The sequence below is a fragment of the Hypanus sabinus genome, chromosome 21, assembly GCF_030144855.1.
Source record: "Hypanus sabinus isolate sHypSab1 chromosome 21, sHypSab1.hap1, whole genome shotgun sequence".
NCBI lineage: Eukaryota > Metazoa > Chordata > Chondrichthyes > Myliobatiformes > Dasyatidae > Hypanus > Hypanus sabinus.
The window spans coordinates 30,677,326-30,703,122 of NC_082726.1; the positions used below are offsets into that span (position 1 = coordinate 30,677,326).

Genomic DNA, 25,797 nt, shown 5'->3' on the forward strand with positions numbered 1-25,797 from the left:
AGTAATTTTTTCAAGTGGAATACAGCTGGAAATTTCATTCTTCCAATGATCTATACTTTAAGTATGAATCCGATTTCCAAGTAACTGCAATAGCCTTTTTGGCTATTGCCAGTGCAATTTTTATGATTTCTTTCTGATATTTATTCAATTTGGGTTTCGGTTTTATCCCTTCAATATCACCTAATAAAAATAATATTGGGTTATGCGGAAGTTGTGTTCCAATAAAACACTCCAGGGTGTGCTGATTGTTAATGCAAACGACACAGTTCACTCTACATTTTGATGTACACATGATAAATAAACTTGAATATTTTGAATATTGTGTTTGACCAAATTTTCAACATCTCTCAGCATCCTCAGATATCAAACCTCACCATCATTGCCTTTATTCCTCACAGCAGTATATTTGTCTTGAAATCTCAACAGCTGGCCTTGCTTGATAAATCACTTTACTTTTCTCCTTTTAATTTCATTCATCTTTTGTGCAACAGTTCCATCACACTGTTTCAATCATCATGGTTCATTATCTCTTCATTGACCTCATTTAATTTATTTTTAAATTGTGACCACTTGCCAAGTTGTTAACATATATCAAAACGAGCAAGTTCAATGGGTACTTGAGAATTCTTCTATAACTCCTTTCAATACAAAAAAATGAGGCAATCACTTCAACTCACTTCCTACCCAGTTGCCATTTGTTATACATGCTAACCTCCTTTGTCACAAGGACTTTAACTTTGTTAACAAGTATTTTTTGGGAAAGACTGTTAACAAATTAACTGCACTACCTTCAAACATCCTCATGGTCACTGCAACACAGTTATTCAATCTCAATTTTCCATTAAATTGCACAGCCTCTAGTGGCTCACATTTGCCCAAACCATGTTAATCTTGTCCTGGAATACTATACCAAAAGATCCACTCTCTAACAATATGCTGACTGACCTGAACTGTCATACTTACTCTTCACTTTTGAATGAGAGCAACATTTACAACTAAGTTCCCAGGCCACTCTATCTAGGGTATTGGATGCCCAGGGCACTCTGTTCTCCAGAGTTAAAAGGTACAGGGGAAAGGTGGGAGAATGGGGTTAAAAAAAAGCAGCACCATAATTAAACAAGCCTGAGTTGGTAGGTCAAATGACCTATTTTTTCTCCTATATCTGATGGTTTTGTGGTAAGAACCTCGAACATAAACCCCATTCTATACTGACCCAAGAACCAAGATAGATACTTTATTGATCCCAAAGGAAATTACAATGTCACAGTAGCATTACAAGTGCACAGATATACAAATATTATAAGACAAGTAAGAAAGAATAACAAGTAGGTTATCTCAAACACTAACAGGAGGGTGTCATCACTTCCTCTGCTATAGGTTGACTCATTATAGAGCCTAATAGCCCAGAGTAAGAATGACTTCATTTAGCGCTCTTCGGAGCAGTGCAGTGGATGAGAAACATTATCCAGAATTGTCAAGATTTTCAGTAGAGTCCTTTGTTCTACCACAGCCTCCAGTGTGTCCAGTTTGACTCTTGTAACAAAGTCAGCCTTTCTAATCAGTTTATTGAGCTTGTTGGCATCATCCGTGTTGATGCCATTGTCCCAGCAAACCACTGCATTGTACTGGCAACAACAGAATGGTAAAGCGTGTGACCTGCCGACTCCAAATGACCCCAGTCTCCTCAGGAAGTAGAGGCAACTATGGTCCTTCTTGTACACAGCCTCTGTGTTGATGCCCAACTCAAGTCTGTCAACCAGGTGCAACCCCAGGTACTTGTAAGCCCTCACCACATCTACATCTTCACCATCAATAGTAACAGGAAGCAGTACAGGCTTAGTCTCCCTAAAGTTGATCACCAGCTCCTTTGTCTTACTGATGTTGAGCTGCAGATGATTCAGCTTGCACCATTTGACAAAGTTCTCCACCAGGGCCTTGTATTCATCCTCCTATCATACACCCAACTATTGCTGAGTCATCAGAGAATTTCTGCAGATGACATGACTCAGTGTTGTATCTAAAGTCTGAGGTATAAAGGGGAAACCGGAAGGGAGCCGCTATAGACCCTTGTGGGGCCAGAGTGTTGCTTATAGCTATATAGCTTCGAAGCTGCACAAATTGTGGTCTGCCAGTCAGGTAGTCTATTATCCAGGATACAATGGAAGTGCCAAACTGTATTGAACAAAGCTTTTCCCCCAGCAATGAGGGCTATATGGTATTGAAGACACTTGAGAAATCAAAAACAGGATCCTCATAGTGCTACCCTGCTCATCCAAATGGGAGCAGGCAGTGACAGCATTGTTGATTCCAATGAGGTAGCAAGATTTTGTAAAAAAAAATAACATGATACACAGCATTCACATAAAATATGAATTCTGAACAATTTATAGTGCAATAAATTGAGCCATGGGTAAACCTGCTGCTTGAAGTTGTTGCTCCTTGCCTCAATAACTCATAACAAAATTAAGTTTCCAGATTTATCCTTTCAAACTTTATGCAAACCTCAAAGTTAAAGTCTCTTCATACTTTCTTCACAACAGATCTCCAACTATATGTATCAAATCGCACAACATAGTAAGAACAAGAGGATAACCTGGGAAAGAGCAGAGCCCATTTGAAACAAAATGGCAAGCTGCCCATGGAGCCAGAGGATGCAAGTCAGGTTTTAAAAGAATATTTTACAACTATACTTCACTGAGGACATTATAGTTGGAGGATTTAAAAGAGAACTGCAGAATTCTAGAACATTAACATTATAAAAAGAAACCCCTTGGGCTTGATGAGATGTATCCCTATTTACTTTGGGAAGCAAAGAAGATTCCTGGTCACAGATGAATAGAGAGCAACAGAAATTGATTGTGGGCTTCAGGAAGAGTAAGTCGGCAGAACACACACTAGTACTCTTGAGCTCCATGGTGGAAAGGTGTAAAGAGCTTTAAACTCCTGGGCATCAACACTTCTGAGGATCTATCCTGGGCCCAACACACTGATGAAATCACAAAGGCGGCCAACCAGTGGCTCCACTTCATTCAGAGTTTGAGGAGATTTGGTATGTCACCAAAGACTTGTAAATTTTTACATGTATAGTGAAGAGCATTCTGACTGGTTTCATCACTGCCTGGTATAGAGCCTCCATTGCAGAAGATTGCAAAAAGCTGCATAAGGTTGCAGACTCAGCCAGATTATTATAGGCACAACATTCCCCACTATCAAGGACATCTTCAAGACATAGTACAAGAAGGCATTATCCATCATTAAAGACAGACAACATCTGGAACATGCCCTCTTTATGTTCATAGGGAAGAAGTACAGGAGCCTGAAGACCCACACTCAGAATTTAGGAACAGCTTCTTCCCTTCCACCATCAGATTGCTGAACAGTCCATGAACAGTATCTCATCATTTCATCTATTCATTTGATTCTGCAGTTTATGGTAATTTTTATGTCTTGTACTGTACTGCTATCACAAAACAACACATTTCATGACATGTCAGTATTAATAAACCTGATTCTGATCTTATTCAATAAGGTCAGCAGGAATACAAGTTGGCAAGTCAAATATCAGAGGTGGGAAATTTACTGGGGGGGGAAATCTGGGGAACAGGATTAATCTGCACTTGCAAAGTCAGGTATTTATCAAAGTCTTCATTAGGAGACTGATAATGAAAATTTAATATATTGAAGAAAGCAGTGCAACTGATGTAGTCCATATGAACATCAGTAAGGTGTTTGGTTGGAAGCTTGCAGATGACACAAAAACAGTTGTGTTGTTGACAGGAACATGGAGACAAAGAAGGTATAAGAGGTGTAGAGGGGTTCTAAGGAAGAATTTTTTTCACTGAGGTAATGGAATCTGGAAATCACTGCCGAAGTGGGTAGTGGAGAAGGGTATTCTCAACAATTTTGTTGCATGGAGCACCAATGTATATGATTAAGTGCTAGCAAATGGATTAGTATCAATGGATAAGTGAACTAAAATGTCTGCTTCTGTGCTACATCTCATTTCTGCCTTAGTCAAACTTATCCCCAAAAGAAAACATTTTGGAAACATCATTACCTTTCAGACTAAACCAATTCAAGATAGTGCTGCCCATAAAGATAACTAGGAATGGGTAGCGAATACTATTGCAAAATGTAAGCATTCTTCAGAATAACCTTCTATTCAACACTAATTAGTAAATTATTAACCATATGTCCTGCACAATACGGACATGTTATTTAAATTAGCAGATTTCTAACTTCAAATCTGAAATGTTCAATGAAGCTATCATCCAGCTATTGTCATTTGCTACCTTACCAGTTATAACAAATGCATAGAAGTATTAAACTCTAGGTTTCAGCCCTGAAATCCTTTCCAGCAGTAAATATTAGACCTCGGAATGAAAGAAAATCCTATCTACAAATCCTCCAATTAATTATTTAAATCCGTAGCCACAGGCCTTGATCTTTGAAGGGAATAGGTCTACTTCATAACTAGCTCCCACAAGTTCAATAAAGTTCTCTTTAAGCCTCCTCAATTCCAAAGCAAACCAAACAATAGCTAGCCAATCTTTTCTCAGTCAATATACAAATATGCAAAAAGAAAACAAATGGTAAAACCTAACAAGGCTCCCCTATAAATTGCCATGAAAAATACTGAATAAGTGTCAGAGAAATTAAATGGATATTCCTCCTCCTCAAGAATCAATGTTAAACTATGGGACCAGAGTGAATGTGAACTCCTTAAAATTAAAGAGTTCCTGAAAAATAAATGGAACTGAAAATCAGCTCTCAGGAGCTCTGAAGGTTGTGACTGTAGAATGAGCTAGTTAACTGGTTGAGACCTTCCAAAGTTCCATAGATCCTGAAGCAGCTCCCACAGAATGGAAAATAGCAAATGTAACCACATTATTCAAGAAATCAGGAGATAGGAAATAGAACAAAAGAACAGTTAACAATAGAATAATGGAATAAAAGAATCAGCAGCGGGAAAATATTGAAATCAATTAAGGGAGTGGTAACAAAACACTTAGGGAAAAGTATTGCACACTATCAACATGGCCAAAGGGATGTTTATCAAAGGGGTTTGTTTTTTTGAGGCAGTACCTAGCAGAGCAAATATAGACAAACTAGTTGAAGTACACACTGGTGAACTTTCATTACTGAAGGCCTTTAATAAGGTGTCACACAAGAACTTAAATAACATTAGAGCGCATCACAATGGACTTTGCTGAGCATTTACCAAAATTCTCTGGGCAGGTCCCGGCAGAATGGAACATGGCAAAGGTCAACAACTATAGGCTGGTTGTTTAACATTTGTAGTTGGGAAAATGCTTGAAACTATCACCAAGGAAAAAATAACAAGGAATTTGGAAAGAAATGGATCCATCAGGCAGACGCAGCATGGATTCAGTAAAGGCAGGTCCTGTTTGACAAACTTACTTGGGTTCTTTGAGGATATAACATGTACAGTAGATAGAGGGGAACAGATGGACGTTATTTACTTCGATTTCCAGATGATGTTCAATAAGGTGCTGCATAAAAGGCTTATCGATAAGATAAGGATACAGAGTTAGGAGTGATGTATTAGCAAGGATAGAGGATTAGTTAACTAATAGAAAACAGAGAGCTGGAATACATGGGTATACTCTGGTTAGTAATCAGTGGTGAGTGGTGTGCTGCAAGGGTAGGTACCGGACCCGCAACTGTTCACGATATACATTAAAGATCTGGAGGAGGGGACTGAGCATAGTGTATCTAAGTTTGCTGATGAGACTAAATTGAGTTGAAAAGCAAATTGTGCATTAGATACTCAGAGTCTTCAGAGAGATATAAATAAGATGAGCGATTGGGCAAGAGTCTGGCAGATGGAATACAATGCTAGTAAATGTGAGATCATTCACTTTGGACGTAAAATGGAAGAGCAGATCATTATTTAAATGATCAAAAAATTGTAGCATGATGCTGTGCAGAGGGACTTGGGAGTGCTGTGCATGAATCACAAAAGATTGGTTTGCAGGTGCAGCAGGCTATCAAGAAGACAAATGGGACGTTGGCCTTCATTGCTAGCGGGATTGAACTTAAGAGCAGGGAGGCTATGCTGCAACTGTACAGGGTACTGGTGAGGCAACACCTGGAGTACTGTGTGCAGTTCAGGTCTTCTTACTTGAGAAAGGACATACTGGCTTTGGAGGTGGTGCAGAGGAGGTTCACCAGGTTGATTCCAGAGATGAGGGGGTGTAGACTATGAGGAGAGATTGAGTCACCTGGAGCTGTACTCACTGGAATTCAGAAGAATGAGAGGAGATCTTAAAGAAACATAAAATTATGAAAGGGATAGATAAGATAGAGGCAGGGAAGTAGTTTCCACTGGTAGGTGAGACTAGTACTTGGAGACATAGCCTCCAGATTTGGGTGATTAGATTTATGACGGAGACGAGGAGGAACTGCTTTTCCTAGAGAGTGGTGAATCTGTGGAATTCTCTGCCCAATGAAGCAGTGGAGGCTACCTGAGTAAATATATATAAGACAAGATCAGATAGAATTTTGCAGTGGGGGAATTAAGGGTTATGGGAGAAAGGCAGGTAGATGGAGATAAGTCCATGGCTAGATCAGCCATGATCTTATTGAATGGCGAAGCAGGCTTGACAGGCCAGATGGCATACTCCCACTTTTATGAAATGGGAAATTCAAGTGGCAGGAAGGTGGGGGGGGGGGGGGGGGGAGTGGAAGGAGGTGGAAGGCCAAGTGTTGCATTGCCTGCAGAGGCAAGAGAGCATGCCATAAGGAGGGAAACAGGAGCAGAAGGGTCGATCAGGGAGTTGTGAAGGAACTGGTTCTTGTGAAATGTCGAAAGGGGAGGAGAGGAAAAGATGTGTCTAATGGTGGAATCTCTTAGAAAGTGGCAGAAATTCAAGATAATAATCCGTGAATGTGGGGGAGGAGAGATTAGATGGAAGGTAAAGCAGAGGAATTGTATACTTGTTTAGTTCCTGAAGAGAGAGGGTAGAGCCAAGCTGTGAGAAGGGAATGAGATACAGCCAGGGTCTTCATTAACAATGGTAGAAGGGAAGAAGACAATTCACAGGCACCTGTATAGGTTGGCTCATCATCGCAGCAAATTCAATGGAGGAACTGGGAGAATGTAACGGAATTCTTACAGGGAGCAGGGTGGATAGAAGTTAAGATAGCTGTGAGAGTCAGTCATAAATGGATGATAAGTGGTTAGCCTGTCCTTGAGATAGAGACCAGGCACTGAGAATGAAGGTAAGAGTCAGAGATTGATCATGTGAAGATGAGGACAGGGTGAGAATTGGTTGAAAATGTCATTAAATCATTGAGTTCTGCTCCCTATTTCTTATTTTCTTATGTACATTAAAAGACACAAAACAGAAAATTTTCAGATTAGAAGGCTCTGTCTGGTGGGAAAGCGCCTTGGCTGTTCACAATCTATGTCAATGATTCAAGTTGACAATAAAAAGTTCTGTGACATGTTCATTACTTCTTATGAATTAGAACTACAGATGCTCCTTTATAAGAAAGGATTTGCTTCTTATAGTCCTATCTATCCTCAGCCTTCTAGATCAGGAATTTCTTTTTTATTGCTATTCTGCTCTACACACCCCCTCAATTCCAACTCTGATTTCCACCTTCCCCATCTCTTTACTGGGAGAAGTTCCCAGAGGTCCTCACCCTCATTCCATTGGCATTCCTTTCCATTTTGCTCATCAACTAGACTATACCTTCTGTAGAACAGCACACAGTCCTCTGCATTCTCAGCAAGGACTTTTTAGCTAATTTCAGTCTTGCCTGCATCCTCTGGATCAAGAATTGTACAGTCAGCCCTCCGTATCCGCTGATTCCACATGCGTGGATTCAACCAACCGCGGATCAGGAAAACCCAGAAGTTCTCTCTCCAGCACTCATTGTTTGAGCATGTACAGACTATTTTTTCTTGTCATTATTCCCTAAACAATACAGTATAACAACTATTTACATAGCATTTACATTGTATTAGGTATTGTAAGTAATCTAGAAATGACTTAAAAGTACAGGCAGTCCCCGGGTTATGAATGAGTTCCATTCCTGAGTCTGTCTTTTAAGTCGGATTTGAGGTCAGAACAGTTACATCCGGTATTATTTAGCGTCAGTTTGTCAAACGTTTTTCTTAGTTTATAGTACATATTTTACCTTTCTATGCATATAAAACACTTAAGAAACATATGTATTTCAATAATTAAACCACTGCATTGCTTAGTAATAATTGTACCTTTCACATGCTCCATTAAAATTGTTCTGATTTTTGACCAACTGTAGCCTAACGCTTTTCCGGTGACCGATGGCATTTTACCTCTTTCCGATCGCTTTATTACTTCCACCTTATTTTCAATTGTGCTTCCACTTTATTTTCAATTGTGATCGTGATTACTTTCATGAACAGAGACACCGCGGATTCAGAGCTGCGCTGGGTCCTAATGTCCACCACACTGAACATGTTAAATAAAGTCCGGGGTTCCACCACACTGATTCAGGTTAAATAAGGCCTTGAGCATCCGTGTTTTTTGTTATCCGCGGGGGGTGGCGGGGGTGTCTCGGAACCAATCCCCCACGGATAAGGAGGACCGACTGTATTTTGGAACCAAAATTACATTTAGCATTTCCCATCATGAACTTTGAATAACATCAAGGAAAGTGGCAAATGGAAAATTCCTACCTTTAAATTTGATGTCAAGTCCACTAAACTCCAGCTCTACTCCTTGAAGAGCTTCTCCCAATGTTTCATGGTAATGGTTAATAGTCTTTTTCTTCCCTGCACAGAAGGGTAGGGAAAAGTATTTGTATGTCTCTTGCCGATTATGGTAGGGCCCAACAGTATTCATCCACAAGACAACTTCTTCTTTATCTTCATACTAATAAAAAAACAAGTTGGAAGATTAAAATTACTAGTGGTTCTGTTATACCTTGAAAAATAAACGGCTTCTCTAACACAAGATGACCAAATGAACATTTCAGTAAAACATTAAATGAATCTTCTGTCAACAGACTTCCCAAATAAATCAGGTAGTGTTGAGGAAACAGGGTAACTACAAAAGGACTCAGACAGATAGGCAGAATGGACAAAGAAATGGCAGATGGAATATAGTGCAGGGAGGTGTATGGTCATGCACTTTGGTAGAAGGAATAAAGGCATAGACTATTTTCTAAATGGGGAAAAAGTTCAAAAATCAAAGATACAAATGGACTTGGAAGTCCTTGTGCAGGATTCCCTATTGGTTAACTTGCAGGTTGAGCTGGTGGTAAGGAAGGCAAATGCAGTGTTAGTATTCATTTCAAGAGGATTAGTATAAAACAGCAAGAATGCAATGCTGAGCGTTCATAAGGCATTGGTCAGACCGTACTTTGTACCGTGAGCTATGTTGGGCCCCTTATTTAAGAAAAGATGTAATGGCATTAGTGAGGGTCCAGAGGAGGCTCATGAGAAGCATTCCAGGAATGAGTTAACATACGAGGAGCATTTGATGGGGCTGGGCTCGTACTCACTGGAGTTTGGGGGGAGGAGGGGAGAATCTCATTGAAACCAATTGAGTATTGAAAAGCCTAGATGGAGTGGATGTGGAGAGAATGTTTCCTACAGCAGGGTCTCTAGAACCAGAGGGCACAGTGTCAGAATAGAGGGACATCCATTTAGAACAGAGAGGAGGAAATTTTTTTTTAAAGCCAGACGGTGGTGTATCTACAGAATTTATTGCCACCGACAGCTGTGCAAGCCAAGTCACTGGGTATATTTAAGGTGTAGGTTGATAGGTTCTTGATTAATCAAGGTGCCAAAAGGTTACAAGGGGAAGGCAGGAGAATAGGGTGGGATAATAAGTCCGCCATGATCAAATGGCTGAGAAGACTCAATGGGCCAAGTGAACTAATTCTGCTCTCATGCCTTAAAGAGCAAATTTTGGTAACTATCAAAAGTGGGAGATAGATAATCACTTTGAAGAACACATTTGGTCTGTTGGCAACGTCCTCTATAATCTAAATCAACACCAGAGGAAACTGCAAAATCAATACTCCTGGTGGCTTAAATCAGAAACAGGAAACTCTCCAAAAGGCACAAACTTAAACTAAAACATTATTAAGATCTTTATTCCACCAGTTACAGTAATTGTGTGGTTAAATGTAATTATTAAAATGGTACTTAGAAACACATGTTCTGTAATGTTTAAACCACTGAATCTGAGCTGTGCACCAATTCAGTTTGTTTTGTACAATCTACCGTAACTAGTGTACATTCGACACCAATCCTGAGACTTTGACTCCTATCGTACTCTTGTACACGTACCAGTATTCCACCTATTGAGCTCTTTACACATGAACAATGGTCAGCAAACTATTAAGTACAGACTATTTAAACTAATGACTTACCTTTGCATTCCTGACATTTCAAGCAGAATTCAAATCAAACTCTGGACGCTTAGACAAAGTGTAATACCACCAGCAAAAATCTAAAAGCAGCAAACTAGCAAAAAGTACACTTGTTTTTTTTTAGTGTGAGATTTCTTTCTCCTCTAATCTTAAGAATTATCAGCAGACTATAGATTTTGATGCAAAGATGGTTGTGACTGCCCTCAACTGAACCATTAAGAGTAACTTTCTGGAGAAGTTAAAAAGCAGTAGTCCCCAATCCTGCTGCTATGTATCAAGCACAACATCCCTCAAACCACCAGTAAAGCTACTTAAAACAATTGTTCTGCTCTTCCCTAAACACTATCAGGAATCTTCTCTCTCACACATATGTCTCTGATGTTGATAATCAGAATTAAAACCTAGACTCATGATTTTTCATTCAATATAGCACCAGCTTTTTTAAAATCTGCCTAAAAAGCAATCCCCTATCAATCAACTGCCTGCATGCATACTAGTAAATGCTTACATTTGAGAACCATTCTTCAGCCTTTCTTGATCATACAACTCACCTCAAATTTTGTCTCCAAACTAAAGTCTAATATGCTCCATTTCCCTTTTCAAGTCACAGCAACATAATTCTGTTTAATTAACATTCCATCAATAAGGAATCGGAATTCCTTAACTTAAAAAAGTTCAATTGCCCATGTTGTATAATGAGGCAACAAGGCACAAGGAAAATATCACATAAGTAACAGCACAGGTCACTCAGCCTCTCATTCTGCAATATGATCAATGTCGATCTACCCTAGTTTCATCAACTCTTCTATGTCAGTTCTCTATAGTCCTCAATTATTGGATCTTTCAGAAATTTATCTTCTTTGAATGCCCTCAATGATGCTCAAGAAGTAACTATTCAACTCAGTTTTAAGTGACTGTCCCCAATCTTGTAACTCCATTCTCTTGTTCAAGATTCACTAATTAGTGACAATATCTCAATAGCTACCCTGGAGACACAAGGGACTACATTTACTGGAATATGAAGTAACAAACCATCTGCTGGAAGAACAAACGCTGCATAAACCACTGAAACCATCAAATAGATGGTTTGTTGCTCAACATCTATTCCATCAGTGACCCCCCCCCCCCAAGGATCTTATATTTTTCTGAACTCCTAAGAACTTTTATCTTTTTTTAGCCACTTTGACAGGATAACACTTATCCCATGAATTAGCTTAAATCAATACACCAGTACAAGGTACAACTGAATACTTCTGTTTCTAAAGTCCAACTCTTTTGCAATAAAAATCAATGTTATTTACCTTCCTAAATATTGAATACACCTGCCCTCTAACATTTTCTGACTTGTACACAAAAATGCTTACATTTATTGGCACTTCATGATTTGGGTGGAGGGGTATAGAAAAGGAGACTAAAGTAGCAAGAACAGAGGTGCAGCAGAAGGATAAAGTGTTTTGGTGGGGGTCGGGAACAAAGAGGTAAGGGTTACCTGGAAGTAGAAAATTTCTTTCTTTCTTTTTCAATCTTTTTATTAATTTTCACATATACACAAAAAAAATAACATAGTAATAAGTAAATTATAAATACAATAGACTTGAAATCACATTGATAATAAGATAATAATATCCTACTAAACATCAACAAAAGAAAATACCTTAATCAAGTCCACATGATTATATGAAAAAAAACAAATAACCATTAAAAAAGAAAAAAAAATATTAAAAAATATGAGAAAAAAAAATATATTAAAAAAAATAAAACACTAAACTAAACTAACATAGGCAATAATAACAGTTTACAAGTATAAGATAGTGTCAAAGAACTCCGGAACTCCATACCTGAACATGAATAAGCAGAAAGGTCTGGAGAAGGCCAAATTAATTCATATGAAAATGTCGAATAAACGGTCTCCAAGTTTCTTCAAATTTAATTGATGAGTCAAAAATAGTGCTTCTAATTTTTTCCAAACTCAGACAAGAAATAGTTTGAGAAAGCCATTGAAATGTAGTAGGAGGATTTACTTCTTTCCAATTTTGTAGTATAGACCTTCTGGCCATTAATGTTACAAAAGCAATCATTCGTCTGATTGAGGGGGAAAACTGATTGCCATCTTCATTTGGTATGCCAAAAATTGCAGTAATAAAATGAGGTTGTAAATCTATATTCCAAATTGAGGAAATAGTAGTAAATATATCCTTCCAATAATTATGTAAAGTGGGACATGACCAAAACATATGGGTCAATGAGGCCACTGCTAAATGACATCAGTCACATAGAGGGTTAATATGAGAATAGAATCGAGCAAGTTTATCTTTAGACATATGAGCTCTATGTACAATTTTAAATTGTATTAAAGCATGTTTAGCACATATAGAAGAAGAATTAACCATTTGCAAAATTTTTTCCCATTTATCTGTTGATATGTTGTATTGAAGTTCTTTTTCCCATTCTTGTTTAATTCTAACTGATATTTCTGGTTGTATCTTCATAATTATATTATAAATAAAAGCTACTAATCCCTTCTGACAAGGATTTAAGATAAAGATCAAATCTGTAGTGTCCATCAAAGTTGAATTAGGAAAAGATGGTAAAACTTTATGTAAAAAATTTCTAATTTGTAAATATCTGAAAAAATTAGATTTAGGTAATTCAAATTTATTAGAAAGTTGATCAAATGACATCAAAGTATCTTCAAAAAAGAGATCACGAAAACATTTTATACCTTTCCTTTTCCATAAGTTAAAAGCTTGATCTGTCCAGGAGGGTTTGAAAAAGAAATTAAATAAGATAGGGCTATCAAGAACAAAGTTTTTCAAAATAAAAAACTTACGAAATTGAAACCAAATTCGTAATGTATGTTTAATAACAGGATTAAGTATTTGTTTATTAAATTTAACCAAATCCGCAGGAAGACAAGAACCAAGAACAGAGAATAGAGAATATCCCTTTACCTCATTACATTCCAAATTTACCCACTGTGGGCACAGTGGTGAATCCAAATCTAATTTCCAATACAATAAATTACGAATATTATTTGCCCAATAATAAAATCTAAAATTAGGTAAAGCTAAACCACCATCTTTTTTTGATTTTTGCAATTGCTTTTTACTTAACCTAGGGTTTTTATTTTGCCACACAAATGAAGAAATTTTTGAATCAATGTTATCAAAAAAAGATTTAGGAATAAAAACTAGTAGGGCTTGGAATAAATATAAAAATTTCGGTAAAATCATCATTTTGACAGCATTAATCCGACCAATTAATGATAAAAACAAGGGAGACCATCTTGTAGTAAGTTGATGAATTTGATGAAGCATAGGTAAAAAATTCATTCTGAATAAATCTTTATATTTCTTGGTAATTTTTATACCTAGATAAGTGAAGTTATCAGTAACAACTTTAAATGGTGTCCTATCAGTCAATAAAGTTTGTGCATTTAAAGGAAATAATTCACTCTTATCTAAATTTAGTTTATAACCAGAAAAAGTACCAAATTGAACCAACAAGGATAAAATAGCAGGAATAGACTTATCAGGGTCAGAAATATATAACAGCAAATCATCAGCATAAAGAGATAATTTATATAACTTCTCATTACGGGTAATACCAAAAATATTAGGAGATTCACGAATAGCAATAGCTAAAGGTTCTAATGCAATATTAAATAATAAAGGACTTAAGGGACAACCTTGTCTCGTACCACGAGATAATTGAAAAAAAGAGGATCTGTGGTTATTCGTAAAAACAGAAGCAACAGGTTTATGATATATTAATTTAATCCATGATATAAAATTAGGACTAAAATTAAAATTTCTCAATATATTAAATAAATATATCCATTCAACTCTATCAAAAGCTTTTTCAGCATCTAATGAAATAACACATTCTGGGATTGTGGGTGGTGAAGTATGAATTATATTAATCAATTTTCTAACATTAAAAAAGGAATACCGATTCCTCATAAAACCAGTTTGATCTTCTGAAATAATCTGAGACAGTACTTTTTCTAATCTAATAGCTAAAATTTTTGTAAGAATCTTAGAATCTACATTTAATAATGATATAGGGCGATAAGATGTACATAAAGTAGGATCTTTATCTTTTTTAAGAATTAGAGAAATATTAGCTTCATAAAAAGATTGAGGTAATCTCTTCTTAGCAAACGCATCATTAAAAATTTCACATAACCAAGGAGAAAGCAAAGAAGAAAAAGTTTTTAAAAATTCTACTATATAACCATCAGGACCAGGAGCTTTCCCTGAGTTCATTGATGAAATAGCCTCTCCTATTTCCACTATAGAAATAGGAGCATCTAACAGGCTATGATCTTCATCAGTCAGTTTAGGAATATTCAAATTGTTAAAAAAATTATCTATCATGGACTGGTCACCATCAAATTCTGAATGATATAAAGATTTATAAAAATCTTGAAAGGTATTATTAATTTCTTTATGATCAGTAGTTAAATTACCGTCTGATTTGCGAATTTTAATAATTTGTCGCTTAGTCGAGATAGCCTTTAATTGATTAGCTAACAGTTTACCAGTACGGTCACTATGAATATAAAATTGAGCCCTGGTCCTAATTAATTGATTTTCAATTGAAGAAGATAATAGTAAACTATGTTCCATTTGAAGCTCAACTCTCTTCTTATAAAGTTCTTTGGTAGGAGTCACGGAATAAATCTTATCAATTTCCTTAATTTTATCCACCAATAAAGCAATATCTAAATATCTTTGTTTTCTTTTACCAACAGAATATGAGATAATTTGACCACGAATAAAAGCCTTAAAAGAGTCCCAAAGTATTCCTCTGTCGATTTCTTCAGTACAGTTTGTAGAAAAGAACAAGTCAATTTGCTGTTTTATATAAGTAATAAATTCCGGGTCTTGATGCAAAGTAGCGTTAAGTCTCCAAGATCTGGTGTTATTGGAATAGTCCGAAATCTTAATAGATAACTTCAAAGGTGCATGATCCGAAATAGTAATAGAATCATATTTACAATCAATAACATCCGTTAATAACCGATGATCAATAAGAAAATAGTCAATTCTAGAGTAACTATGATATACATGTGAAAAAAAAGAAAATTCTTTATCTTTTGGGTTCAAAAACCGCCATATTTCTGTAATTCCCGAGTCAACCAAAAATGAATTAATAAGTAGGGCTGATCTATTCGGAAGAGTGCGAATAGGTTAAGATCTATCCATCAAAGGATTCAAACAACAATTAAAATCTCCACCCATTATCAACATATAATCATTTAGATTAGGAAGAGAGGTAAATAAACGTCTAAAAAATTCAGGGCAATCAAAGTTTGGAGCATAAATATTAACTAGAACAACTTTCCGATGGAAAAGTAAACCAGTTATCAACAAAAATCTACCCTGTGGGTCAGTGATAATTTCATGATGTGTAAACGATATTGAGGGATCTATAAAAATAGACACACCCCTAATTTTGGCGGTACAATTCGAATGAAATTGTTGACCCTTCCAGAACCTAAAAAAACGTTGATTATCCTCCCTCCTGATATGGGTCTCCTGTGCAAAGATAATATTAGCATTCAGTCTATGGAATACTTTAAATATTTTTTTGCGTTTAATCGGATGATTTAAACCATTAGTATTCCAGGAGATAAAGTTAACAGATCTATCCATCATACCAATATTAATTGTGTGTATCATAAAAGGTTAAAAAGACACATAACCCACAATTCAGGAAGGAGGAAAATTGATTCAGGAGCAACCGGAGAACATGACACCTCAACAATATTAGTAATTTAAAGTCGGCCCATAAACTAAAAGCAAAAAAATAAAAAGCAAAAGCGTGAAAAAAGATCCCTACCCCCTCCCCCCACCCTTCGAAAAAAAGCCAAGCGGCAGGCGCATAATCTAATACTAATATTACCCCCATTTCAAGATGGCAGCTCTATAAAAAAAAGATTAGAAGAAAACTATATATCACCCAAATTAAAATATAGAGTTGCAAAAAAAATATATATCAATCAGAATAATAAAAAAAAACTAATATAATACAACAATCATTAATAAAAAAAAAGGTATAAACGTCAAAATTTAAAAGTGTAGTATACCTTTAAAAAAAAATCCCATATTCAAATACAAGATGACGTTTCAAGAGCAAAGACTTATGGGAAGAAGAAACGCCATTTTGAAAAAGCCATATTACTAAATACAAAAGTGAGTTCAGCGATCTGTTAAAAGACAAAATAACATTTAAAAAGAAAGGGATATAATAAACAGTACAACATATATATAAAAAAAACTAAAAATCCAAAACATTCGTCCCATATCTGAGTACAGGCAAACAGATAAATGCTTGTAAAAAACAGAATCTTACGGGAAAAATAAACATCTTAAAAAAAAGATAAATCATTAATGCAAAATATAAACGTATATAACCAAAACAGAAAGAAAAAAAAGAATATTATCAAAATTAAAAAAAAACATCTATAAACAATGAAGCTAGTAAAAAAAACCGGACCCATAGATCAAAAAATAAAAAGTTATAACCCAACTTCATAGGTTAAAACTTAAAATAGAAAGATATCCTCTCTCCGAAAAATCTTCCACATAACACATAGTTCAAGTTGCAGTAGAAGATCGAAATTCTCCAACAAATTTCTTCGCTTCTTCCAGAGTGTTGAAAAATCGTTGACTGTTGTCGGGCAGCACAATTCTAAGCTTCGCTGGATACATTAAAGCTTGTCTAAGTCCGATCGAATGAATCTCTGCCATCACTGGTTTAAAAGCGATCCTGGCTCTCATTACTTCAAAAGAATAATCCTCAACTATTCGAAATTGAAAGTTTTTGTAGGAAATCATACCTTTTTTACGAGCTAATCGAATTAAAAGCTCTTTCTCACGAGGATAATGAAGGCGAACAATCACCGCTCGTGGTTTATCAGGCACAGACGAAAACCTCGCAACTCTGTGAGCGCGGTCGATAATAGGTTTAGTTTTCAAACCTTCATCACCGAAAATTTCCCATAGTAAATTAGAGAAAAATTCAGTTAAATCACCGGACTCAACTTTTTCGGGAAACCCGATAATACGCAAATTCTGTCTGCGAGATCGATTTTCGAGATCAGAAATTTTAAACTTATACTGATCTACAGTCTTAAGAGTCGATTGTACCTTCTTATCCAACACTTCAATTGTACGTACTTTTTCAACAATTAATTTTTCAAGAGTCGCCAACTTATCTTCATGCCGCTGAATAACCGATGCCTGCGATTGAAACTTAGTATCAAGCGATTTAACAGCTCCTTCAAGTTCAGACATTTTCGTGGTAAACGTGTTTTCCAAACTTGCCATTTTACTTTCCAAACTTGCCATTTTACTTTGCAGCTTGTTATCCAAACCTGCAAGTTTAGTGCCCAGAAGATTAGAAATTGTTTCAACAGATAAAGGCTCCTTAGACGATTTCTTACTTGTAGCCATTTTAAGTTCGGCAAAGTTAGATCAAATATAGTTTTAAAAGAAAAAAAAGTCAATCGGAAATATCAACTCATTTGATTAAATTCGAAAAGATTAGATTAAAGGGTGATTATAGTTAGAAAAGTGAAGAGCGCCTAAAAGGCAGATGTTTACGTCGCCATCTTGAAACTCCACCCCCCGGAAGTAGAAAATTTAATGTTACTACCATTCAGTTAAATTGCTGCTCAATTGTTCCTCCAGTTTGTGTCATGTCTTATTCTGGAAGTGGAGAAGGCCAAGGATGGACAGGTTGGTATGAGATGGGGAAGAGGAATTGAAATGGCATGTGATTGGGAGCTCAGGATGGCCACTACCGACAGAGCACATGTGCTCTGTGAATCATCACCTGATCCACTTGCCATTGTAGAGGAGGCCACGTTAGGAGAAAAGAATGCAGGAGGCAAATTGGATGATGTGCACTTCCACCCATCATCCAACTTACACAGAAATGGCTTTGACCCACTGAGGTCCTCCATCAGATTATTTTAAATTTTTTTAAATGATTAACTATTTGGACACTACCTTGACTACAGATGCCACTGTCCTGCCAAGAACAGATCTGAGAGTTCCCTGCTTTTTATCTTCCTCCCTTCTTGAATAATCAAGCCAAATATAGTTTTCCAATCAACTGGTCCCTTCCTGCATTCTTCCTTTATAACCCCTGGATGCAGGCCATTGGGACCTGATAACTTGTCTAGATTTAGCCCAATTATATTCTCTAATACCTCGACCCTCATGATAATAATTATTACAAGATTTTCCAGTCTTTGAAACTAGCCCAGCAGAAACATTTGGATGTTTGCGGGGTCCTCCATTAAAACTCATGCAAAGTTCATATTAACTGCATTTTCCTAGTTTTGCATTGATTCTTTAGTCTCATTCTCTCCAAATTTTACTGAAAATATAAATAAAAATACAACAGAGTTACTGAATCTTATCACTGGGTGATGACTGGAACTAATTTGGTTATTCTGTTCTAACCAATATTTTATTAAAATTGTCTACTTTTCTCCTTTTTAGAATGTTTATATATTTTTGCTTACCCCAGTAAAATGCTTCAAAGCCCTTCCTCTTCTCTGCAAAAGGGGCATATGTTATTATTTGGTCATATTTTTCCCCACCCTCCTTATCTCTATATACACACACACAGACTAATTTGCAGCTTAATAGCAACTGACACAATGCCAGATAATTGGGAAATTCCACATGGCAGTTACAATGCATCAAAATAAGTTGATTTTTATTTTAAAAAGAGCCAATGAAGACAAGGGTGGGTAGGAGGAAACATTCGTACTTGTACCATAGAATGCAGTTAATCATATGTCTTCAGCATACTGCTTTACAGTGCCAGTGATTGAGGTTCATTTCCACCACTGTGTATAAGGAGTTTGATGATCTCCCTGTAACTGCATGGTTTTCTCTGGGTAGCCCAGCATCCTCCTATATTCCAAAGGTGTATGGGTTAGGGTGGTAGGTTGTGGGCATGCTTGTTGGTGCTAGAAGCATGGTTACACTCGTAGGACGCCCCCAGCACATCTTCATACTGCGTTGGTTGTTGATGAAAATGATGCAATTCAATGTATGTTTTGATGTTTCAAAGTACATGTGACAAATAAAGCTTATTTATAACTTCATAAACAAAAAGCACCAAATTCCTGTGAGACAGAAACCTATTGCTTAAAAAAATGCACCAAGAACACCAGAGCACAGCACCAGGCCATCTGGCTTACAATGTTATGCCAAACTAATTAAGTATTTGTAAACTTTAAAATTAAAGAGAAATGTTACACTAGTATGTATTCTGTAAAATAAAACAGCAAAAGAATGAAGAATAAATAAATATTTCTAAGTTTTCAACAATTTTCAACATTTCTGATGGTGCTAGGTGTATAACTGCGACTTCATAAACAGCTGCTTTGTAGTTAGCCCACAAATTCACCACTCTATATTAAATTAGCAGTGCATAAGTGTAAACGTTAAAAGATAATTGGGCATACTAATTGAATTTATTAATACAATGAGAGGATTTCCACAAAAAAAAGGAATACAAGCATTAAGAACATCTAATATCAGTGAAATGTATCCAATATAGATCCTGAAGTTCTTTTTCTCTGCAAATATCCACAAAAACAAAGTGCCCCAAAGAATGAATGACAGTTAAAACGTCAGAACCCCAAAGCCCACCCAGCTCCCCCCACCCAAGCACAAGCAGCAACAAGGCGAAGAATGCACCCCCAACAACAAAAAAATTTTGGTGGTACCACACTGGCATATTTACCAGTGAATATTCCTCTTATTAATACTCTAACACATTTACTTTTAATATATTACACAATAAATGTTCCAGTAAACTGTGTGTACTTAAAGGCGGGACAGGAACTGGAGCACCAGGCAATTTTAAAGGGAAGAGTGGGGCAAAAAGAGCAAGTTATATATGGAAACATTAGGATTTCTAAAAAAATTGGATAGATTATTGGTGCTTTACTGAAATGAACTGCCTCCCTAGCCTGTCACAGTGCTTGGATGAAAAGCAACACTGTTGGTGGAATGCCCATCATGCTGACCCAACAGCTCAAAAGAAATTACAATACAGCAGATTAAGGTGAATTGGGTCAACTCTTAAAAGAACAAAAACTAATTTAAACAAAATTAGCCAGGACTCCCTTCATTTATTTTGGACACCATGTCACTTCACTGAGGCTGGAGACTGTTGCCAGACAGTTTCTAACTAGTGTCAATCAAGTGCATTTGTGTGATCGTTACACTCTACACCTTGCATAGAGCAGTTTTTAAATAGCGCCAGTTGCTTGTGCCTGTGTTGAAAAAGCAGTGAATTTTGTCACTGAAGGTTGGCAAGAAATAAGTAGTAAGAAAATTCAGAACCGTTTTATTCACTATGGTTTCAAGAATTTAACTTGGAGATGCCAGAAATGGGTGAAAGTGAAAAGAAAAAGATTTCACTACTCCACAGTTCCAACAAATTAGGAACTGTGAAGAATTTGAAGTTATTGATAATCATCTTAAATGTTACAATAAAGATAAAGATTTGGAGGATGCAACTGTCAATAGCATTGTATGAAGGCAGTCCATTATTTATACCAGGTGTCATTGCTGATTTTGTTCATTTACAGTCAACGAACGTGGCAGCTCCATTGATAACTATTAGGAACTAACAGACAGTTTTATAGCACTGTAGTAGTATTGATAGTGTTCAAATTTGTTCTGTATTTTACTTCAATACATACTATGTCAGTTAGTTTTACTTTTTTAACTATTTCCAAGGAACTTCAGCTAATTAGGCAGCTGCTTAACTAGGCCAAAATATGCTGATCCCGATGTATCTCAATTAACTGGATTCTATTATATTTCTAAGTCGGAATATAATTTGGCTTGAAAATGGTGGCAGTTATATTTCCAGGTGTTTGTCTTTCTTGACAAATTGAAGTTAGACAAACATTATCAAAGTAGCCTTAGTAAACGCTGCAGTGCATCTGTAACTTCATCCTGCTCTTAACCAAAAATTATATTTAAAGAAACAGGGAATAGAACTCTGAAATAAAAATAAAACTGCTGAAAATACTGGTCAGATAAGCAACTTGCAGAACATTTCAAATCAATGATCTTCCAGTCAGAGGCGTTAAACTCAATATATTGTTGGAGCAGGTCAATGACCTGATGGACTGAAACAGCAATTCTGCTTCTCTCTCCACAAATGCTTCTTGAAGTCAATTATGTTGTTGAAGCTTCGATCCTTGGATGGCTCAACATCATCCAAGACAAAGCAGCCTGCCTGATATGCTACAGCTGCTGAGTATTTCCACCATCCAGCTTTATTTTTAAATTTTCACAAAAAAATGTGCTCTGTTTCTCTCAATTTCAGCAACATTCGTTTTAGTCCACTCTTCTGCCCTTACTTATTTTCCTCTATTTATATCTCCTCCAGAAAGCAGCTGTGATCAACAAACCTTCACCATCCTCTCTAAGGCAGCAACACCACTATTTACGTTGTTCAATCTGCCTTTGCCTTATCACATTTGTTCTCAACTTTAGAACTCAAATGTGTTTTCTAGTTTTTCTTATTCTGATAAAAGACTGAGCAATCCAAAACTTGAACAGTTTCATTTTCCACATGTATCACCTGAGATGCTGAATATTTTGAAAACCCTTTGTTTTTGTCTGCATTTGACACTCAAATCTCGTCACCAGCAACACAAAATGACCACAGCCGTAACTTGCATGAGAACAGCTTGCCGTTCATTCTGGTTATTTATTTTGCCCAGATTTAATAAAAATATGATAGTTCAAGCTTGAATGTTTAAACTTACAGCTGATAGCCAGTTTTGTGGACAATACAAAGATAAGTGGAGGGACAGGTAATATTGCAGGAAGTCTACCGAAGGACTTGGACAGGTTAGGATAGTAGGTAAAGAATTGCCAGATGGAATACAGTGCAGGGAAGTGCAAGGTTATATACACTTTGTTACAAAGAATAAATGTGTGGATTATTTTCTAAACAGGAGAGGAGAAAAAAATTAGAACTCAGAAGTGCGAAGGGACTTAGGAGTCCCAGTGAGAATGCTCTATTGAATCAGAACGCCAAATCCAGCACTCTTCAAACCACCATCTTGTCCCCTCAATGTTATTTACCAGTCAACCAGTTACACCTCCAGGTTGTTTCATCTCCATATTTTCTTTTCAAAGTTCCAATTATCTGCAAGGAATGCAAATGAACCACCAGACTTCCAATAAAAATTTAAACATTTCAAAAGAAATGTTTAAAATAAATTAAATTACTGGATTTACATAAAATTCCAATTGGTCCTCTAATATCCTTCAGGTACATTCATAGCTGGCCTGACCTATATACACTTCAGACAACACAATGTAACACAATCTTTATTATCCAAGTTAAGGGACAATTAGAAGATAGAAAATATGTGTGATCACTCCCAGCACCACACAAACGTGAAAGAAGAAAATATACATCAATTAATAAATTGTCTAAATGACACTGACCCTTTTCTCAGCCAACCTACTATTATTAAGAAAGAGGATATGTTAGTGTTGGCAGTCTTGACGTGGACAGGGAGATAAATTCCTATGACCTTGTCAAGGTGCATCCTTGGAATGCTGTGAGCAGCAAGGGAAGAATTTGCTTGGTCTCTGGCAGAGACTTTTGTATCCTCCTTAACTAGGTTGAGGTATTTGGAAGTTCTGCAAGGAAAAAGCCAGTGAGCCTAACATCAGTAGTAGGTAAGTTACTATAGTGGTTTTTGAGATACAGGATCTATCTGGATTTGGAAAGGCAAGACTGGTCAGAGATAGTCAACATAGTATTGAATAGTGATTTTGCGAACTTAATTCAGTTTTTGTTTGAAAAGGTGACCAAGAGTATTAATGGGAGACCAATAAATATTTACATGAATTTAACAAGGCTTTCAATAAAGTCTGAAAGGTGAACTCATATGTCACCCAGGATGAGATAGCAAAATGGGTACAAAATCAGCTTAGTAGGAAGGTCAGAGGGTTGTTTTTCCAGATTGAAGGCCTGAGACCAGTACTCTGCTGCAGGGATTGGCATTTGCCATTTATATTAATGATGTGGATGACATCAAAATTAATTATGTGGTAGACAGTGAAGTAGTTCACCAAAGTTACACCAGGATCTAAATCAAATGAGAAAGTAATGGCAGATGGAATTTAACTCAATCAAGTGTGAGGTAATATTTTTTGGAAGCTAAACCAGAGTTGGACGTACATAATAAATAATAAAGCCTTAGGGAGAACCTTAGCACAGTGACACATATAGAAGTAGACTTATAGGCAAATCACAGAGAAGTGTAAGGATTGTAAGGATAGAGCAGTGGAGCAATTCAACTTCCCCAATATTAACTGTGAAAGATGCATCAAAGGTGGAATTTTTGAAATGCATCCAAGACTGAAGGATGACATGATAGAAGTAGAAAAAATTATGATCAGGGAGACAGTTAGAGTCTTTTTCCATAGAATGGAAATTGCAAACTCTAGAGGGCACAGTTTTAAGGTGATGAGGGAAAAGATTAAAGGAGAATTATATGGCAAGTTATTGACATTGGGAGTGGTAGGTGCCTATAACATAATACCAGGGGTACCAAGGTCATTTAAGGGTGAAATTATGAAGGTACAGAATCTTTATGTTCCTGTTCGGTTGAAAGGAAAGGTTAAAGGTTTGAAAGCACCATGGTTTTCAAGGGATATTAGAAATTTGGTTCGGAAAAAGAGGGATGTCTACAATAGATATAGGCAGCATGGAGTAAAGGAATTGCTCGAGGAATATAAAGAATGTAAAAGGAATCTTAAGAAAGAGATTAGAAAAGCTAAAAGAAGATACGAGGTTGGTTTGGCAAATAAGGTGAAAGTAAATCCGAAAGGTTTCTACAGTTATATTAAAAGCAAGTGGATAGTGAGGGATAAAATTGGCCCCTTAGAGAATCAGAGTGGTCAGCTATGTGTGGAGCCGAGGGAGATGGGAGAGATTTTGAACGATTTCTTCTCTTCGGTATTCACTAAGGAGAAGGATATTGAATTGTGTAAGGTGTGGGAAACAAGTAAGGAAGTTATGGAACCTATGACAATTAAAGAGGTGGAAGTACTGGCACTTTTAAGAAATTTAAAAGTGGATAAATCTCCAGGTCCTGACAGGATATTCCCCAGGACCTTGAGGGAAGTTTGTGTAGAAATAGCAGGAGCTCTGACGGAGATCTTTAAGATGTCATTATAAACAGGGATTGTGCCGGAGGATTGACGCATTGCTCATGTGGTTCCATTGTTTAAAAAGGGTTCTAGAAGTAAGCCTAGCAATTATAGACCTGTCAGTTTGACATGAGTGGTGGATAAATTAATGGAAAGTATTCTTAGAGATAGTATTAATAATTATCTGGATAGACAGGATCTGATTAGGAGTAGCCAGCATGGATTTATGCATAGAAGGTCATGTTTGACAAACCTTATTGAATTTTTTGAAGAAGTTACGAGGAATGTTGGCGAGGGTAAGGCAGTGGATGTAGTCTATATGGACTTCAGCAAAGCCTTTGACAAAGTTCCACATGGAAGGTTAGTTAAGAAGGTTCAGTCGTTAGGTATTAATGCTAGAGTAATAAAATGGATTCAACAGCGGCTAGATGGGAGATGCCAGAGAGCAGTGGTGGATAATTGTTTATCAGGATGGAGGCTGGTGACTAGCGGGGTGCCTCAGGGATCTGTTTTGGGCCCAATGTTGTTTGTAATATACATAAATGATCTGGATGATGGGGTGGTTAATTGGATTAGTAAGTATGCCGATGATAAAAAGGTAGGTGGTGTTGTGGATAATGAGGTGGGTTTTCAAAGCTTGCAGGGAGATTTATGCCAGTTAGAAGAATGGGCTGAACGTTGGCAGATGGAGTTTAATGCTGAGAAGTGTGAGGTTCTACATTTTGGCAGGAATAATCCAAATAGAACATACAGAGTAAATGGTAGGGCATTGAGGAATGCAGTGGAACAGAGAGATCTAGGAATAACAGTGCATAGTTCCCTGAAGGTGGAGTCTCATGTAGATAGGTTGGTGAAGAAGGCTTTTGGAACACTGGCCTTTATAAATCAAAGCATTGAGTACAGAAGTTGGGATGTAATGTTAAAATTGTACAAGGCATTGGTAAGGCCAAATTTGGAATATTGTGTACAGTTCTGGTCACTGAATTATAGGAAAGATATCAATAAATTAGAGAGAGTGCAGAGACGATTTACTAGGATGTTACCTGGGTTTCAGCACTTAAGTTACAGAGAAAAGTTGAACAAGTTAGGTCTCTATTCATTGGAGCGTAGAAGGTTGAGGGGGGATTTGATCGAGGTATTTAAAATTTTGAGAGGGATAGATAGAGTTGAC

The 25,797-nt window shown here is 36.7% G+C and overlaps 1 protein-coding gene across 1 annotated transcript in view; it reads right to left on the reverse strand.

Moving 5' to 3' along the window:
* Positions 1–25,797, reverse strand: part of tm9sf3 (transmembrane 9 superfamily member 3) — a 109,324-nt gene that overhangs the window by 77,018 nt on the left and 6,509 nt on the right. The window contains exon 2 of the mRNA XM_059946226.1: positions 8,693–8,888. Coding sequence (XP_059802209.1) covers positions 8,693–8,888 — 196 coding nt within the window. The remainder of the gene's footprint in view (positions 1–8,692; positions 8,889–25,797) is intronic.